Genomic DNA, 20,731 nt, shown 5'->3' on the forward strand with positions numbered 1-20,731 from the left:
TTTTATGTTGTGAAGGTCATGTTGGATTTTCTTCTCCCAGAGTCCTGAGCTGATTTGTTTTGATCCATATCTCTAATTCTTTCTGCTTACGGTGTCTCTTTTACAAACAAATATGCATAAATGTTGCACCTATTTTAAGTTAAACAACAAACAATAATATATTTACTTTCATGTTTGCACACAGTTTAACTCTTCTTATTCCCTCCTCTGGACTGTCATTAAAAGGGTTTATTTAACCTATTTATCTTCTTCCAAGCATCCTTCAGCACAGTTCAGGGCCAGCTTTATAGCTTTAAAGGAGTCACTAAATGAACGGGTCAATGCTATACTACCATGCAATAGAAGTATGCAGTATTTTAACAGATATTTAACAGATCAAAAAGTACACTCAGTGTTTCAAGCAGATTTCTGTGTATTAGAAAGTAATTCATTGATTCAACTTACTTACAGAGAAACCATAATTTAAACTCACCCACTTTGCCAGGATGCCTCAGGTTTGATTCCACCCTGGGCTATGTGCTGTGTGTCATCCCCTCTGTTTTATCATTGCCCCTTGTCTCACTGAATACATTTAACTTAAGGCTAAAACACCAAACAATAACCCACAATGGGAACAGCTGCAACTAGCATCTAATCTAGTTTTGCTGAATCTTTAAACCATTTAACAAAATAATGACATATCATGTCTAATTTAGGTGAATGTTTTAGAAGGACGTATGATTCTTCTTCTTTTTTTTCATAAACAAAAATCTTACTGATTCCCTAAACCACCTGAACATTGTCTGGATAGTGCCTATCCTTTTCTTCCTCTTCCTCCTCCTCCTCTCCTGTCAGACAGATACTGTCCTGTGAAGAATGATGTGTTTGCATTTGCCATTGTCGCACGTTTATCAGGACAAGACAGAAAACTTCAGTCTGTTTTAATGCAATTACAGTGACAGATGACTCTGAACATGCACCCCACCATGCCTTTGTATGCATTAGTGTCTCCCGAGTATATCTATGTGCCCGTGCTTGTCTATACAAGGTAGTGAAGCTGTATATCTGGATGTGTATGTACTTGCTGATTTGATTGTGACTGCACATTTTTTCCCATGATTTTCACAGTTATCTGTAAAACCTGGGCAGTGCAGCCTGATTTGTCTGAAGGGAACGCTCACTTCAATGCTCATTTGCAATCAGAGTGATGTTTTTGTTGACAGGTGATTGTGTACAATTGTTGGAAACCCTGTATTTACACAGTAGGGTGGTCTATCCAATGTATGATGCCTGAGAAAAATGATATATAATTTTGGGTCCATCCACATTGACTAATGTCAATAGTGCTTTTGAACAAACAAACAGCACATTAAAGTTTTCTAATGCTCGTAATGACAGACAACTGCAGTGCCAAATGTCATATCAGTGTAAAGAGCATAGCCATGTTTGGATGTTCTAAACTAGGCACTACTTTCTAATTTGGACGTGTTTTGTCAGTGCTGCATTGTACTCAACTCGTCCTCACACAATAGGTGGATTTTCACCTAATCCAAAAACATCACTGAAGGCCAAATCAAGCTGAGATTTGTTTGTTTTTTTATCAGTGCTTCATGACCCATTGCAAACATCCCTTCACATCCCTTCACTTTTCTTTTCACTAGGCTTTGTACTCTTTTGCAATTAAGATAGATCTTTAAAACTTTGTGGTAAGGTTTAGGAAAAGATCTTAGCCTGGGTTAAAACAACATCCATACAAAAGAAGAAGACAAACACCCAATTTGGTTGATAATACAGATATTACACATGGTTGCATGGTTCCTTGTAACCTTGGCCAGATCTGTGCCTTTCCACAGTGGAATGCTCTTCAGGCAGTTTCTTTGACCTCATGATCCTCATGTGCTCTAACATGCACTGTGAGCTGTAAGGTCTTATACAGACAGGCGTGTGTCTTTCCTCATCAAGTTCAATCAGTATCATCAAACACAGTTGGACTCAAATGAAGGTGTAGAACCATCAGAAGAAATGGATGCACCTGAGTTCAATATATGAGAGTCACACCAAAGGCTCTAAAAACTTAGGACCATGTCATATTTCGCTTTTTCTTCTGCAGAAATGTCAACAATTCTGTGTTTTTCTGTCAATATGGGCTGCTGTGTGTACAAAATGAACTTTAATGATTTTAGCAAATGGCAAATATTATACCACACTTGTAATCCATTCTTTTGATTTGAGCCAGATTTGTAGACATTGCAGAAAAAAGCATCATTTCAATATATTCATAAATAAACTACACCTTGTGTGCCAGGCACTGGGCCTTTAGCTGCCTGCCAACAAAGAGGAGAATGGCACTTCCACTGGCCACCTTCCATGTGTGAATATGTGCATATGTGCAACCATTTGTCCTTCTGGTACTGCTGTAAAAATGCAGAATAAAGTAACAAATTATAATATAGTGGCTACAGCAGTGATATTAAGAGGCAGATTTCTCATTGTCTTCTTTCCATGGATTCTGGGGTTTCTTTCAACTTCTCCTGTTAAATAAAAGCTGCTCTCTTTATCATGCTGTCCTGTTAGCATCCTCAGCTCTCATTTGTAAAGGTCAGCATTAAAAAAAGACATTCAAACCTCAGTGGGGTTAACCTGTTGGAATGACAGAGAAGTGCAATTAAACCTGAGGAATTAATCCAAGTAACAATCCATCTTCTATTTCGGCTTTTTTCCCTATAGTGTGCTGATATATCAAAACACTGTATTTGCTTAGCTAAAGGGGAGCTTCTGCATGGGCTTAAAATAATTAAGACACAAAGGTACTGAAGCCTGGCACATGTCCAAGGCTACAACTGAGCACATAAACTCACTATAAATAAGCTGTCAGGGACCATGTACTTGTCTTTACAATAAGAAGGCAGTCCTCCAATGGTTCCCACAGAAAACACTAGTTTGACACAAACCAGTGTCAAACCAGGATATATTAATATCTTTAGAGATGTTGCTGTGTCAGATTAGGTCATCGCAGTCATCAATTTAGATTAAGCCAAGCTTATAAAGCTTATAAATTGGACTCTGACCAATTATAACTTTCTTGCTCTTCTTCTTTGATAACTGCCTGGAGTCATTTTATGTACTTTCAAACTGTTGAGGCAAGTCTCCTTAGGAATCCTAATCCGTCCATAAATCTCTCAAACTCCTACAGATTTGATGTCCTCCTGGCATGGACCCAATAAATCAGGGCTTTGAACATGCCAGTCAGTAATTCTCACTTTTCTCTCCTGCAGGTAGTTCTTCACTAGAAAAGACGTATGCTTTTGGTTGTTGTCATGTTAGAAAACTATGACCAAGACCTGATTTTGCTGCTGACAAAGACCAAAGAGTTTTGTTTCATCTGACCAAAGGACATGCTTCCAGCATGTGTAATCTTTGCATAGTCTTCAGGTTGTCCCTAACACACTTCAGACTGGGTTGGAGGTGTATCTTGGTCTGCAACCTGTGCAGGACTCTAGTGACTGTCTTCTGACACTTCAATTTCAGACTTCAGCCAAACCATTCACTTGTATCTTGGCAGTTGTTCTAGATTTTTTTAGACACATTTCCACACATTGCCTTCCAAATGTTTTTCTTTTGCTCTTCTTGTTTCCTTCCTCCTACCTCTGCCAGTCCTGCTCTGTTTGGGATCTTCTTGATAATACCTCACACTCCTGTTCTTGTATATCCTATAAGCAAAATGTCACTTGCTATACTGTCCTGCAAGATGCCAATCCTCACTTTTGAGTGCAAAACCAACATAGTGATTTGTACTTTGTAGAATTATGACTTTCTTCAGGGAAATGCTGTGGTAAAAAATGTGTTCACTTTTATTATGACCGTTTCATTGGGGGATAATAATTTTGTCTCTGTATGTGATTGGAAAGATGTTCTTAAAATGACAGTATCATCACCATTAAAGTCTATAAATGATTTACCCCCGCAAAGGCAGAAGGCATATGACCACACACACAAAAACCCACGCACATATAGAATGTCATAAACTGGCACTCACTCATAAGTCAGTGTAGACAATTGTCTTGGGCATGCCTGTGGGTAAGGTTTAGGAAAACACAATTAAGCACAACTGAGCCTCATGCAGAGATACATTAGCCTTGAACTGGGTGTTACTGGGGTTATGGTAATCAACAACATCCATGTCGCTTTAGTAACGGCACAGTTTCTGTGAATGAATCTTCCTGCCTTCAATAACATCCCAGTGCTTAACGTTCATCACTGATCTCCGGGGACTGACGGAATTTGTTCAAGGAAATTTAGGAAATCACTGAGTGGGGTTAATGTTAATGTGGCAGGTTAAGTTTGAGTGGGTAAGCAATTAGCTTAATTAGACATTTTAATAAATTGGTGATGTTTAATAGCACACATAAGACCTTAAATGATCTGCTCAATGGGACTGCTCTGTGAGCAAGAAACTTAGTCCCAATGAAAGTTCTTGTTACTATGTGTTCATTTACAAAACCAGACCTGGCTTCATAAGAATGTGTGGGAGAGGGAGGAGGATCGGGAAACTGTGGGTAAACACCCCTTTCATCAGCGTTATTGTTAGCGATAAAGCTGAGCCTGTCTCTCCACCTTGCAGCCTGCAACGTTCTCCCATGATGCTCCACTCTTTTTTTAACAGTTTATATCGGCAAAATCGGCCCAGCTTTTCACAGAACATGGCAAGTGGCTGAAAGCACTCAGCAGCTGAACATTTCCTTTCTGGTCTGCACACCCTAAGGGAGTGTGCCTGTTAGACAGCAACAGATGTTACACACACTCTAAACAAAAGTGAAGGGATTTAGAAGTACAGAAAAGGATGACAGGAAGGGTTGCTTCAGCTGAGGAGGAGCACAGGTGAGCAGGAGTAAGGAGATTCAAGTTGCAGATCAGAACATCTGTTATTACATTTCATCTGTTTCATTTCTGTTATTAAATTTCCTAACTAGTTTAAATCACTGTAAAAAATGGCACTGCAAAAATTCCTAAGCTTTAACCCAGAACTCTACACAACAGACAATTAGATGAGACTTTAAAAGCAAACTGGCAGCTCTACAGCTAGGAAGCATTGTATAATGAGAGAAGAGAGAAAACTGGGCACTTGCAGAAATAAAATAAAAGTACGGTAATTAATTAGAACAACAAAGTCAACATAAGAGGAGAGAGAACGTACAGCAGAGTTGGTCCTGTGCATGAGAAATAAAAAGAAGAAAGAAAAATGACTTTGAAGGAACACGGCTGCAGCTTTGAAGGTAAAGCAGGCTGGGGCTCACAGATAGTGTTAATAGGAATAATTCTCCTCCCTGCTTCCATGGTGCTACTCTTACTGACTAGTTGGTCGACTGATTGGCTTGGTCTGTGAAGTCAGGGCCCTAACCAATTTGGCGCCCTAGGCAAGATTTCAGATGGCACCCCGTTGCATTGCAGTAAATTCCTTTGCTAGTGTACATATACTCATAAGAAACTTAATAGTTTTGTCTTGGACATTCTTTTATGTAAATAAAGCAATTGCACATTCAGAATACTTACAGAAGAATGATTCTGATATGCCAAAAGAGATGACAAAAGTTCTCCTGTTAACTGCTCTACCACAAGTAAGCCCAAGAAATGCTCTGTTACTTGAGGAATGTCTTATTGTAACACTATCCTGACTATGACAGAGAGCTGCTCCGTATGCCTCAGATCAGGGGTGCAGTCTAAAATGATGGAGAAAATTTTGATCTTTGTCACAATGTGTTTTATTATTTTATAACTGACGGAGTCCATCAGTTCATTTTGGAATGTTTTGCCAAGATAATGTACATGGCTGCCAGCTCCACTTTCCACTACTGAAGCAACAGAAGGTCCACTTGATGGTGCTGCATCAGTGCTGGGTGGTGCTGCTGCGGTGGAGCTGACAGATGGAGCGCTTGAAGCTGCTGCATCAGTGCTGGGTGGTGCTGCTGAGGTGGAGGTGACAGGAGGAGCGATTGAAGCTGCTGCATCAGTGCTGGGTGGTGCTGCTGAGGTGGAGGCTGCAGGAGGATTTGCAATGGTGGGACTGGGGAACCTCAGCAGTGCCTCTGAAGACAGAAGAGCAGTATGTGACAGCAGTCTAATAATAAACACATGATTTCAAGGATAAAATAACAATGCAAAGAATCAGTAAACTGCAGTATAATACAGCATGTGGGAATGTTAAGTTATGCTCTAACATTAATGTGCACTTTAACACTGATGTGAAGTTTAACATATAAACGTGCTTTAGACAATATGAACTGTAACACAGCAAACAGCTAGGCTCACAACTATGAAAAGCATTTTGATTGACTATAACAAGCCAGGAACACGCCACATAACCATGTCAATGCAACACCTGCCTGAGGAAGGAATGATGGGGAGTTACATGACTATTTCCATTACAACTAGGCTCGTCTATAACATTAGCTGACAGATAGCGCTGGCTGTTTATTGATTAGCAAACCATGTTATGCTAATTGTTAATAACGTTATTATTCATCGTTCTGCAACAGCAAAATAATATAATTGTCTTTGTGGCGTTTTTCCTCCTCTTCTTTCCTTTTTTCCTCACCTGAACATTAGACAGTTCGGGAAGTTTTGACATGTTGTGGCTTGTTGACCAATCAAAACAGACCACCGTGTAGCAGGTGAAGTCCATTATTCAGAGGAGGAGGGGGCGTCATAGGAAAGTAGGCTGTATTACTATTACTACTACTACTATTACTAAGTAGGCTTTGCTATGCAGTTAAATTAATGTGGGCTTATTCTTTTCTGAAGACATAATACCAACTAGTTTTAAGAATAGTGGAAGTTACACTTTTTGTCTTCCTCCATTTCTGGCGCCTCCTGGATGTACGGCGCCCCTAGCATTTGTCTATGCCACGGGCCGGCCCTGTGCGAAGTCGCTTGATTTGGTTGGCTGATCAACTAAGAAGCTGGCTGGTTGATATCAGGACTGTCTGACTGAATGGTTGACTGATGTCTGGTTTCTGGCTATGGTCTGTTAGGTTTCTGAATCACTGGCTGACTGCTTGACTGTTTCAGTGGACAAACTAAAAAAAGTGTTGTGTTTCTCTGTATCTGTGCTGTCCATGTTTTCCTCCTCCTGTCTCTCACTCAGTAGAAAGGTTCATGACCTGGTCTCCAGGGAAGCCAGACTAGTCCAGGTTTTACAGCTTGTACAGAATTTCATTGAATAGCACTCACCAACTCATGAAGTCATTGTTTTACACTCAATATTATCCAACATGCAAAATTCTAAGCCCAATCCAACCTTTAGAACCACTGTTTTACTCTGGAATTCATAACAAAGAAATACATTTTAATGCTGTAGAGCAATCATGTCAGTGACTTCTTTTTTTTTAGCTTTTGCTTCATCTGAAACTCCCACTGGAAATATAATGAAGTCATTTCCGTGTTCTGTTCTCTGCTGTCAGTCCCACAATAGTCATAAATGAAAAGGTTGGTTAGAGCTCAGTTAATATGGAGAAGGAAAGGAAGGTTGTAATGAGCAAATAAACTTAGAAAGGTTCTCTCAATATAATACAGTGTTTTGGTCCCGGTGCTTCGTTAATATTAACTCAAATCATTCAGCCTCAAGTTGAATTTTTTAACTATTTGACAGATAGTTTTGCTTTGTACAGTCATCACAGTTCCTGCTAAAAGAAACGTTAGCTGTTTTACATAAAATCACTTGCAACTTTGGATCTCATTTCTTAATCAATCATTTAATATTTAAACTCATGGTCTCCTAGAATCTTGTTTGATTGGATTGTTTAAAGTAGTATAATCTAAAAAAAGAAATCAACAAATTCATTCCTTAGAGCCATGGTTCTCAAACTTTAAAGGAGGCAGGTACTGGATTGTTCGGGTGCAACATGGTGGACTTTTACTCAGAAGTCTGAAGTTCGACTCCCCCAGACACTGCAAGCTGTTTTGTATTTACTCTCTGTTAAATTTTGTGTTTAATCACAGTTGGATTAAAAAACAAATACTGGTTAATGTTAAAACAGCTAAATATTTTTCTAGAGTTTAAAAGAAAAACTGCTCCCTTCACACAGACGCCATGTTCAGCTACCATCGTTGTGAGTCCCTTTTCACAGTCTGACATATCGACCTCATATTATATTTTCCTGGTGAGGACGAGCTTGACCCTGCATACGAGGTTACAATTGAAAAATTGTGGAAAAATTTATTTTTAAGAAAACATATTATTACTTCCACTTGTGTAATATTCTCCATTGGGGACAAAGCGCATAGAAAACACTTTTTTTTTCTTTGGGGACTTTCAGCTACTTTTACTCTTGCTTTGTGACCTGACATCATTAGTGCTGTTTGTCAGATGCACAGCTTTAATTAAAGCCCCACTATCAGGGACAATAATTAAACACAATGATGGGCTGGTCTGAAAGAGAAAAGCATAGAGAAAGAATCGAGCTGTCTCCTCCTTTGGCTTCTTGTCAAAATAAAACCAATGGCACGAATGTGATAAAAGCAGCGAGGAGGGTATGCGATAGCACACAAAAGGTGTCAGGTTGGTGTTTTGGCAATGAAGCATATTCATTTGTGTTTTCAGTTGAAAGGCGGCCAAGATAAGCAGGCTTAAAACAATGCGGGCGGAGATAGACAGAAACAAAGGAGACAGGCAGTCAGATAAAAGGAAACACAGAGATGGGGAGAGAGACAGGAGAGTGACCCAGATGATGAGATAGAATGGAGTTAGTGTGGCCAGAATCATTACAGCATTATAAAAAAAAATACCCTGCTCATCTTCGTTGTTGTGACTCGACTTTCCAGCAGCTTTTAAGTGGGTGTTGACTGACTTGCCTTTCATGTTTTAGGCCAAAGTAAATACCATGTCAGCCTAGCAGTCAGGTTGTATCAGATATGCTTTAAACAGGAGCTTCAGATGGAGGGGAAACAGCCCCAGCAGTAATCACAAGCATGACACACTCATTTTTTTGTAGTCTTCCAAATCTTCTTAAATTTCATAAGTGTGCCAAGAGCCTGTGCTGGTAACAAAAAAACAAAGATATAGATTGTGTCACCAGCCTCCGAGGTGCCTTTGAAGAGTGTATGAGAGAAGGGGGGAAAAAATCAGAAAGATGAAAGAAGAAGAAAAGCAGAATGTGTGTCAGCCAATCAATGTCTAAATTTGATAAATAATTCTGTTTCTGCCTCCTTTTTTTCATAAAATAATGCACATGTGCTCTGTGCGCAGCATACATCAGTGACATAACTTTCATAATTATGCAGGTGAAAAGGGGATTAGTGTAGCTACTGTTCTGTTATTTTTTCAGAGGGCAACACAGGGTGAAAAGCAGATTGAAGGCCTGTGTTGAAAGAGATGTCAATATGAATTTCATGGAACCATTTGAAGAGAGAGCTGCAGGTGATGAGAGAAGGAAGAGAAGAAAGAGAGAGTTATTATGGGTCACGTGAAGAGAGAAGCATCAAAAACTGGCTTCTATTACTCCTGGATTGCACCATATCATTACTTCATTTCCTGCAACAGGTGATAGATAGTCTCCTCGTCTGCCTGAGACAACCAAAAAAAAATGCATTTGGAAATGAAGGGTCTGTTTCTTATGCTATCAATTTACTGTCATTCATGTCTTGACTAGATAACTTTCCCCTGTGAGGGAATCAAAACTTTGGAAAGAAATTAAAAGAGCGGATGCTGTGTTGATGAGATACATAATATTTTACGCTGGATTAGAGCCCTAATCCACGGTTAATCCCCCGAGAAAGGTAAATAGCTTAATGTCAGCTAGTATCCTGTTAAAACATGCAAATTACAACAGCCCATCTCTGGTTTCCACTTAACCCCACTAACCCCCCCCCCCTCCCCCTTTTTAACCCCTGTATAAATGCAGCAATTAAATGTTTATTGTTTCATTACATACATCAAAAGTTAAAATAATAGGAGTGAATTTGTAAACTGCTGAACTTTGTAAATAATGACAAAACCACAGAAGAAAAAGAAGAAGAAGAGAGGGAGTCACTTTAATAGTTGTGATTTACATTTATATTGGTGCATCATATGCTAATGTCTGAGTGGAGGAGCGGCAATTTTCCCCTCACACGAAGCTGGTCATGAACATGAATAATTACAGAGCATATAAGTCTGGTTTCATTTCAAAAGTCAAAATATATTTCTCTGGGCTTTATTAAGACTTAATGAAATAATCATGGCAGTTAATGGATTTATTACTGCGGTGCATTACCTTGAAGGGATTGGGTAGCATGGGTATTAGATCCTTACCCTTTTTTTTCTTTTTTTCTTTCTTTTTTTTTACATTGCTTTTAGAAATGAGACCGACACTCAATTAATTCAAAACCATCTGGGGATATGTGAACTGTATTACAGTTTTCTGCCTACTCTTAATCATTTTGTCATCATCACTGTTACCGTTAACTCTTTGTCTCTCTCTCTCTCTTATATATAGGCGTTCTACCATTCTCTGAGTCCTTCCTCATCGTTGTGTTGTCGAGACGAACAGGGGCCATGAGTATCAGCTGGGTTGACAGTCTCCAAAACCCTTTGACGTGGAACACCTAAAATGGGGAGAGGACCTGGTGCCATGCTGCAAGCTCAGCTCTAATCATCAAGAAGAAGCCCTATCCATTCACCTTTCTCTCTACTTGGATTTGGCATCCTTGCCCCCACCCACCCCCTTTCCCCAACCTGCAGCTCCTCCAGCTTTGAATTTGAACTGCTACTCTCTACTTCCCTCCCTTCAGCTTCTTTCTTTTCCTCCTTCCTACTGAGGTGACCTCAAACCCTCCTAATCGGAACCATGGCCAGCAGATTCTGTTTGTCCTCCCTATTTCTGCCCCTCCTGCTTCCTGCACTGTTGCTCCTCCGCCTGCCTGGTGTGGTGAAAGGTGACTGCTGGCTGATAGAGGGTGATAAAGGTTACGTTTGGCTGGCAATCTGCAGTCAGAACCAGCCTCCATATGAGACCATCCCCCAGCACATCAACAGCACGGTGAGTATGAGCATATCTATCAGAAAACCTTTTATACCACCACAGCCACCTCTATTAAGCCATATGCCTCTGTGCATTGTGGGCCATGATGGTGTCAAAAAAGTACATGCAAATAACTGTGACAGTGACTTTGGAAAAGCTGCATGTGAATCTTGGCACTGGTAAATAGTGTGAAGGTTGTGATTATACTGTATGTTGGTTGCCCTTATAGCTGATTCACCTAATATATTATCTAAAATGCATGTTACAGACCTATTATATGTTCAATGGTGGTGATAAGTGCAGCAACACCTGCTAACTTTTGGTCTTTTGTGATGTTACTAAAGCTTACTGCCTCTGCATCTGCAGCATCTATAGTGAGGAGAAGGATTTTAGCGTCACACTTCATCCTACAAATTAGTCACTGATATGTGCCAAATATTTCGGTCAATGCAGCCATCTGCAATTTGCAATGTTAATGAATTATACAGAAAAACTAGATCTAAAGGTATTTTATTATAGGCACCCAATGGTAACATTATGCAACTACATTCTTCTTGATATCTCAGGAGGGATGTACATTTGCTCGCTGCACATGTATATAAGAAATTACTCATTAGACAGCAAACATCTGAACTAAGAGGTGTAAAATGCTCTTGGTGGCTATTTTTGCCGGGAGTTGAAGTCTTTCTCTGTTTTTGCTAGAGGCTGCCATGTATTGCCTGAAAGTCAGCTGTTGTCTCGTCTTTCTTAGGTTCATGACCTGAGGCTAAACGAGAACAAACTTAAAGCAGTGCTCTTTATCTCCATGTACCGCTTCACAAACCTTACTGACCTCAATCTGACCAAGAATGAGATCAGCTACATTGAGGATGGAGCATTTGCCGGACAGGCCAACCTCCAGGTATGCAACAAACAGAACCCAGGTTGTAGGTATTCCACACAATAGGATAGCTGTGGCATCACTGAAACAAGTTGAGTTTCTCACGATGCTGAAAAAGTTTTTGTTTGTGAAAGTTTTTCACAGTATTTTTTTCCATCTCAGGTTCTCCAGCTGGGATACAACAAGCTGACCAACCTGACAGAGGGCATGTTAAGAGGTCTGGGTCGCTTGCAGTGCCTCTTCTTGCAGCACAACCTCATTGAGGTCATTGCCACCAATGCCTTCTGGGAGTGCCCCAACCTCAGCAGCCTGGACTTATCTTCTAATAAACTAGCCCGTCTTGACCCGTCTACTTTCACAGTCCTCAACAGGCTGATGGTGTGCGAACTAGCTGGAAACCCGTTCCACTGTGGCTGCGATCTCTACAGTTTTCTCACCTGGCTGGAGGAGTTTAACAATGTCACCCACACCTATGACCGCCTCCAGTGTGAAACCCCTCCAGAAATGACTGGTTATCCTCTGTTAAGCCCATTACCCGGACATGGAAGGAATGCTCGTATTCTTTTATCTGTTTGTCGTGATGGTGTGATAATTCCAGGGATGACCTCCCAGATGCCAGATTCAGATGGCTCAGGGATGGGTTTAGACAACCCAGACCAAGGTCTGTACCACCAGCCCACAATATCATCCACCGCTGACCCCACCTATAACCATCAGATTTCAATGAAGCTTCAGGACGTCACCTTCTACACGGCCTCTCTGCTGGTGCAGATCCCACAACCATACAGTAAGATGTACATCCTCTCCCAGTACAACCAAACTTATTTTACAGATGTCGGACCCCTTAAAAAGAAGAAGGAGACAATAACATTGGACAAGCTGAAACCACACACCAACTACACTTTTTGTGTGGCTTCGGCGAGCAAATCTCAGCGCTACAACCACACCTGTCTGTCTTTTACCACACGCACCATGGGACCCGAGGACCAGCGTACCAAGTCTTCTACAACTACCCACTACATCATGACTGTCCTTGGATGTCTGTTTGGCATGGTCATTGTGCTTGGATTCGTTTACTACTGTCTCAGACGGCGACGTATTCAGGAAGAGAAAGAAAAAGCTATAAGTGTGAAGAAAACAATTTTGGAGATGAGGTAGGGGACAGTTTGAAATATTAATTAATGAGCTTATTTTAACAGAAATGACAGCTACTTTGAGTCTTTGAGTCTTGGATGTAATTGATTTTCGTTAAACAATATGCTAAAGACATAAATTGTCTCATTTTATTCCAAGCAATACCTTTTTTACAGCCATAATCTTCATGAGGCTTTGGGGTGTACTATTTTCCATAAACAACTAGACTAATTGAAACAACTAGAATTCTGTCATCACCAATGATGTCACTAGGGGGACAACTTTTAAGAAAAACTAGATTAGTTGTTCTAACGTTACATTGTCCATCTTCAGGTATGGTCCAGAGGCAGCTGCAGCAGTAGCCAATGACCCAGGTGCCATGCAGCGACTCCAGGAACAGGCTCATCACCAGCACCATCATTCAGGAGGAGCGGGGGGCAAACTGCCCACGTCTGCCTCTTCCAGCACCGGCATGCTCCACGGCTCAGCCAACACAAGCTCCTCCCGTCTCTCCACCTTGCCGCAGGTGGAAAAAATGGCCACCGCCTTTTCTGAGGCGTTGGGTGGCAAGGGCAACTACATGGATGTGAGGACAGGAGTGGTAGGGGAAGGCAGGGAGGGAATGGTGACAGCTGGTGGAGCAGGGGTAGGAGGGGAAGTTGTTGTGGATATGCGAGGTGGGGCTGAGAATGGGACAGAGGCTGGGGAGGATTCGGATGATGACGGCCGTGGCTCAGCATCAGAGATCTCCACCATCGCCAAGGAGGTCGACAAGGTGAACCAGATCATCAACAATTGCATTGATGCCCTGAAGCTGGATGCCGCTAATGTTGTGACCACAGCTGACAATGCCAACTCTGTGTCCTCCTCCCAGCCTCCTTGCATCGCGTCCCTCCCCCGCAACCTCCTGCCCCTTTCACCAGGCCACCCTGGGGATCAGATAATGGCCTCCTCTCCAAAGGTGCATCCAAAGTCTCACCCTCACCCTCAGTCTCACCCTCAGCCTCACTCTCAGCCACATCCTCAGCCACATCCTCAGGCTCATCCACAGCTACATCAGCAGCCTCATCCACCGTCTATGGCTCCAGTGCCCCTGGTCATGCCCCTGTCAGAACGGCCCGGTATCAGCGGTGGTGGGTTTCTGTCCCCTCCTTACCGTGACCCACCTCCAGCCAATGCTGTGCGGCCCCTTCAGAGGCAGTTGAGCGCTGACACTGCTGTAGGGAAGAACCGTTGTGGTGCCGCGGCTGTAGGATCTGTCAAGAACACAAGAGTGTACAGTGTGGATATCCCTGAGCAGCGCAGTGATCCTCCTAAGTACCCAGGAGAAAAAAGCAGTCCTGTGGGTTGTGGTGGAGGTGGAAATGGAGGAGGTGGTGGAGGAGGAGGCTGCAACGGAAATGGAATGGGAAACATAAATGGGGGCGGGGTGAGTTTGAATGGGGGTGGAATGGGGTGTAGTAATGGGAGTGGGGGTGGAGTGGTCGGCCCTGGACAGCAGCAGCACCACTTGGAGGTTCAGCCAGACTACCATGGTTCTGAGCACCGCCACTCCTTTCCGGCACTCTACTACGAGGGTGGCAATGAGTCACCCTCACCAGCCCAGAAGGCCTCATTCCTGAAGCCACTGGGGCGCACCAAGAGGGATGCCACAGCCGCTTACTCCCAGCTCTCCCCTTCTCGTCACCACAACTACAACTCTGGCTACTCCTCCAGTCCTGAGTACTCATCTGAGAGCACACTGCGCATCTGGGAGCGATTCCGACCTTACAAGAAAAGCCCCCGCGAGGAAGCATCCTATATAGCAGCAGGCCACGCCCTGCGTAAGAAGGTGCAGTTCGCCAAGGACGAGGACCTTCATGACATTTTGGACTACTGGAAAGGTGTTTCTGCTCAACAGAAGCTGTGAGCTGAAGGAGCCTATTGTGAGGTGAACGCCAACAGCAGACTAATAAAGGGGATAGATGTTAATGTAGCAAGACAGATAATGTTCCTCAAAAATGTCTAGCGACCCGGATTATTCAGCCGCTGGATCCAGAGTTAAAGAGGTATTCTCCAGGTGGTTTTTAAAAAAATGATTTTTCTGACAATTCATTGACATTTTAAGAGGTTGTTTCCAAGGATGGCTTTTATTTACCACAATACCAAGTGGTAATTTACAAGAATCAAGCTTTTCACCAGACTGCCTCATACTGGGCACTTTGGTCCTCGCAGGCTTCTCAGACCCATTGACTGCCGACTAATGAGCAAAGCAAAAGATGGTGACAAGCAAGTGTCTTCTACCTCATTACTGGCACACTGTAGCTTAGCTATCTCACCAGAAACAGCACCATTTATGACTTAAGCTCCTGTCCATCTTTTTTTTCTAATCCCATCAAACCCCTATTTACAAAACAATCGCTCTGTGGCACCGTTAGCACCTGCTCTCCTATAGAAGCATCATTTAGGGTGATAATGAGGCAGCAGAATGAGGAATTAGGTGCGTTTGCTTTAGAATAGCCTGAATCCTCCCCCCCTTGGGCAAGACATTAAGTAATACTTATCAGCCTAATTGTTCTTCCTGGCAATTAGCCAGTGTAAGAGCAGGTCTGGAAGGCTGTGTGTTGAGCATGCTCATTGATTTGAAACACCTAACTACATATGTTCAGTGGTGTGTGGACATGTATATACAGTTTGTGCATGCTGGTGTGAGTGATTATGTGTGGGTGGGGGAGTGGGATCTGGATGAGTGGGAAGTAAGCCCTTTCAAGACCTGCAGGCATTTTTGTTCCATAACCCATTTCTTATTTACAGGTGTAGCATATTTCTTTTGATAAGAGAATCTATGAGTCGGGAAATTTACATTTCAATAGTGCGAGGCATGCAGAAATTATTTAAAGGTGAGTTATGCAGGTTGGCAAGACAGGTGTTAGCTTCTATATTAAAGAACCCAGGAATCACATTTAGGAATAGAAGAAGATTGAGAGCAGGTTAGAGGTTTGCTGTAAGCTGCATCTAATTTTTAAACGTGCCAGTGTAAAGGAGACTAGTGTGTTTTCAGCTGGAGATGTATCAGCTCAAGGCGAGGTTGCATACAAACTTAAAAAATGTCAAATGCTCCCTGTATAGCATAGTGAGATAAATTACTAAGTGTAGTTGAAGGCCCCCGAGGATATATTCTGCCTCAAACTCTATGACTTCACACTCAGTATACAGTATACAGACCCTGTTGTGCTCTGGGTGGTAGCCGCTAGCTTGCTATGGACCAAAGTGCCCTTGGGAGGTTTTGAAGGTTTCTGTTTGTTTTTTCTTTTCCAATATGGTTAAAAGAGCATGAGAACACTGCAGGAAAGTAACTGCATGGGTTTTCTTTGGTTTATTATTTATTTATAATTATGAATTTGTGGGTGTCAAAGTAAAAACTGTTTAAAAACAAATAGGAGCAAGGCTTGGTGCTATTGTGGGTCGAGACAAAAGAGACAAATGCAGATCAATCTGATGGTATTTCTCATCCATAGAAATTATCTTCATCAACAACTGCACTCTCAAAATATTAATTTCAACTGACCTTTATTTGTATTCATTCCGGCCCGCTGTGCCTATCCTCCCATTCACTGCTGTCATACATCTCAATTCAATAGGTATAGATTCTGTTTTAAAATATGTAATTAATTCTTTCCCCCGCATGTTTTTTTTTTCCTCTGCCCGCCACCTCTGTCCAACTTAATGGGGTAAATTAATGACTAATTTGCGGAGGTTGATGTCGTAACACCGTCAGAGGTCAGAAGAGCATGCTGATATTATTAACTCTGCCAGACTGAGAGCCAGATTGAAATTAATGACAGCAGCCGCGGTTTGCCAGACTGTCTATCTGTCTTTCTTTCTGCCCCTGCCTCCCTCATCAGATGCTTAACTATGTTCCACCTCTGACTGTTTCCTCTTACAGGCAGGAAAGGTCCCCGACAAAAGCTGAGTGAAGTTAGATAAACACTTCACCATCACCAGGCGCAGGTCAAGGTGAGCTAGTCAGGGCTGTAAGCTCCTGGGCATTACTCTTTCTCTGTTGAGTCTGTTAGGTCGGTCAGTCAGGCCTGGGAGTAATGCATTCCTGTGTGATTTTCCACTGGGTTAAAGCTGACATCATCTTTTTGACAGGGCTCGAATTCACCTGCTGCTGGAGGTGTGAAGTTGATGATGGAGAAATTAAAGTGTAGGGCATTTACTCTCCAGTGATCTCTGTCCACAAAGTGGGTCCTGTTCAGAAGGTCAGCTAGTATGGCATAAATGAGTAATAGAAGATCATATTTATGTGCATAAAGAGCATGCCTTATTGGACAGAATTCGCCTTAAGTCAGCGGTCCCCAACCTTTTTTGCACCACGAACCGGTATCATGTAAAACAATACTTTCACGGACCGGCACAGAAAAAAAAAAAAAAAAACAAAAAAAAAACAAAGTGCATAAACAGACTCTTACTCTTATGCTTAATTAGTGGGGGCCTTTGAGCTTTCCCAGCAATGAGGCGGTCCCATCTGGGGATAATGGGAGACATGACACCCGAAGTGTGTTTCTTATGTCCAGTCCACTCCGTAATTTTGTTTTGGCCGTCATTAATTCCTTCAGTCGTTCTTGTTCATGTTTTCTTCCATGGCTCGTCTTTTAATGCAGGGTGCTCGGTCTCGCAATTTTGAAGGCTTCGTTGCCTCATTTGCGAGTCTGTCGCCACATCACTCAGAGCGGACTTGGTGTGTGAGAATCACCTGTTGCAATAAATCCGTATTTTAAATAGGACTCCTGATATAGTCTTTTAAATGCGGGTTTCTTTTTCTTTGAAGGGGTAGGCTCCTCTTCTTCTGTCTCCTCGTTAGGCCTTTTCCCCTTTCCGAAGAAGCTCTCCAAAGACGTTTGTTTTTTATTCATTTTTGCTTGTGGGCTTAATTTTGGGGTTCCGTATCCCGTGACCGAGACAAGCGTCTGGGCAGGTGCTTAAAGGCACACGCGGATGAATCTGATCGATTTATAATTGAAACAGCTTTCAGACTCAGATAATGAATAATATATGTTTTGCTCAGTCTTTCTGTGCGGCCCGGTACCAAATGACCCACGGACCGGTACCGGTCCCCGGCCCGGTGGTTGGGGACCACTGCCTTAAGTGACAGCTGTCTCCTATAGCTAAGTACTTAGAGTAAATTAGGAAATAATTTTCCCCATTGAAATGAATGGACAGTTTAATTATGCCTTAATAAAAATGTGCCTCAATCTGTCCACGGTTTTTGATATTCTATCGTGTTTCATACTGAGTAATGACCTTTCTGTGTCATCTGTGGCAGCCACCCCACTTGTGTCCACAATGGGATGTCATTAGTTTGCTTTTAGGTCAATAGAACCTAATTTCGGCCTTAAAAAAACACAAAGCAAATTCCCTTAGGTGCTCAGTTGGACAGCCTCCATTTGTGGAGTAAGAAAAAAAAGTGTTGTGTTCTATTTTGGCCTTTTGTTGAAATTCCACTGCCAGCTTTCTTCATGTTGGGTCTGAGGAATCACCAATCAATTAGTTTTAAATTAGCACCACAGGCTATGCATAGGTATAGGCCTTTTTTAAAAATAATGGCTTCATTTGTGGGAGAATTGAGCTGAGGTTACCTGAACATGCCCTGAAGGCTCTTCATTGAAAGTAAGGAATAACATTAGCTAAGTTATTCATAAGCACAGTGTGTCCATTTGCCATAATTTACACTTCAGGACATTCCTCATTTCTGTCCTGCAGTCTAGCAGTATTCTTTATTGCTTTGTTTAAATCTATACACTTTAATTGACTTGTTCTCCAAGCAGACTTTATTCTGCCAATATATTTCCCACCTATCCTATGATTGCCAAGCCTTGCTCCTCTTCATACACTCCCTAAATGTGCACAATATGTATTCTTCTACACAAGTTATGTTTAGTTGTCAGCCAAGTTTTTGATCTCTTTCTCTTACACTGCGCAGAGTCTGACTCCAGCCCTCAGGGGCCCTAATCCACAGGTGGAGACTGATGCATGTACAGAAAATGTACCTCGGGGGAATGCCCGGTGTGTCTTCACTCCAGTCTGTCCAATTAACTGCAATGACGAATCAATGTGAAGGACTCACTGCTGGTCTTAGGCCTCCAGGAGGACTTTAAAAAATTATCAGGGAAACAATTGAGACAGCACAACTTGTGGCAGTCTCTGAGGAGTCGAGTGTAACCCTCTGTGCCCAGAGCTGTGAATCCCAGGAGTCTACCAGAAGCAGTACTCAGGCGAGGTTGGTGTCTGCGCCTCATGCACAGTGCACAGTTAACATTAGGATTAAGTCTTTGTGATGAACAGGTAGCCTGGGAGGAGCAGCTCTGGTGAGCGTTTTTTTATTAATCGGAAAGTTTCCTATTACATCGACTTTGAGCAAAAATTCATATAATATTGCCGGCTGCCTTGGGGACTCGTTGCCACACAAGTTTTCCTTCTCATTTTAGTTTTTCAAGTTGGAGCTTATTGAAAAACACAAATCAATAGTCATGAAAAATCATGGAACAAGCCTCCTGATTGCATCCCTTTAGAGTTATAGATGTGAACCTCTGGCACAGTTCCCTGCTAATGGCAGTGAGGTCTCTTTGCTGCTGTTTAATTAAACTTTTAAATCCATACAACAAGGTCTGCAGTGGAAACATTGAATTAAAGCTGTAAGCATTGCAATGTTGTAGAGGGAGAGAAAGGCTGGATTCACACTCATAGGAATGAAGCATTCCTCCCTACTATCACTGTTATACCCCTTCATTATTATCAAGTAAATAGACCAGAAGAACCTATGCTGTGAAAACAAATTTCTGTCATTCCTCCTGAAAGTTTAATGTCCGCAGAGAAAATGAGAGTTTTTGGACAGATAAAGGAAATTGAACAAAATGTCCCAAGCATTTAACCTCCTTCCTGGTACATGTATCTCCCCTTACAAAATGGTGCAGAAGAATATATTTATGTTGTAAACATGTAAAATACAACACTTTTTTAATTATTATTATTATTTTTTTCAAAAGCTGCAGTTGAAGAGTGCAACTTGAAGAGAGAAGTATTTTTGTGCTAAAGTGTGACAGGGTTTGTCAGTCCTGCTTTCCACTTTAAGGCTACTCTGGGCCAGGCTTTATTTATTCATTTACTTCCTGCTGCTCTTAAAGACAAATCTTCAGCTTGTCCTAATTTCTGATTTTATGCAGATACCATTAAAACAAAGAAGTTTAACAGAGTTTGGGTTAAACAAACATTCAGAGCCGTCGCACTTGTAGTTAGACGGAGCCAAAGGTCCTGAAAGGTAGATCTCCATCTCCTATAGAAGCTCTATTCAAAAGACCCTTGCTCTGCCATAGCCACAGTCTGAATATTAAACACCTAGATGATATTATTTTCGAGGCTGCTAAAGGCAATTCTCAGACATGGAGAAAAAGCTGTTCAGAGCAAAAAGCACTCCCCCATTGCCAGAAGCTCAGATTTTATTTGGCTAAATTCCCAATGGTTGAAACCCATAGAAAAAAAGAGCAAGAAATTATAGGGAGGGTGCTTGAATATTAAGAGTGTATTTTCGACTAAAACATAGAAGTCTGGGGGAGAGCTGGTGTAAATGACCTTCTTGTGTGCAGTGTGGTGTTTGAACAATTGGTTTCAGAGGCAGAAGGGAGTTGCGTGTTCCGTCAGTCTGACATGGTCATGAATTAATGAGTAATCATATCCTGCCTCTGCCAAATATGATTCTGTTCAG

General features: G+C 42.0%; 1 protein-coding gene across 1 annotated transcript; it reads left to right on the plus strand.

Moving 5' to 3' along the window:
* The first annotated feature begins 10,799 nt into the window (after positions 1 to 10,799).
* On the plus strand, positions 10,800 to 14,896 carry LOC114438790 (protein phosphatase 1 regulatory subunit 29-like). The gene is made up of 4 exons (XM_028410354.1): positions 10,800 to 10,991; positions 11,725 to 11,874; positions 12,016 to 13,007; positions 13,321 to 14,896. The coding sequence occupies exons 1-4, from the start codon at positions 10,800 to 10,802 to the stop codon at positions 14,894 to 14,896; spliced, it is 2,910 nt and encodes a 969-aa protein (XP_028266155.1).
* Positions 14,897 to 20,731: the final 5,835 nt, after the last annotated feature.

Source organism: Parambassis ranga, chromosome 1 (assembly GCF_900634625.1).
Source record: "Parambassis ranga chromosome 1, fParRan2.1, whole genome shotgun sequence".
NCBI lineage: Eukaryota > Metazoa > Chordata > Actinopteri > Ambassidae > Parambassis > Parambassis ranga.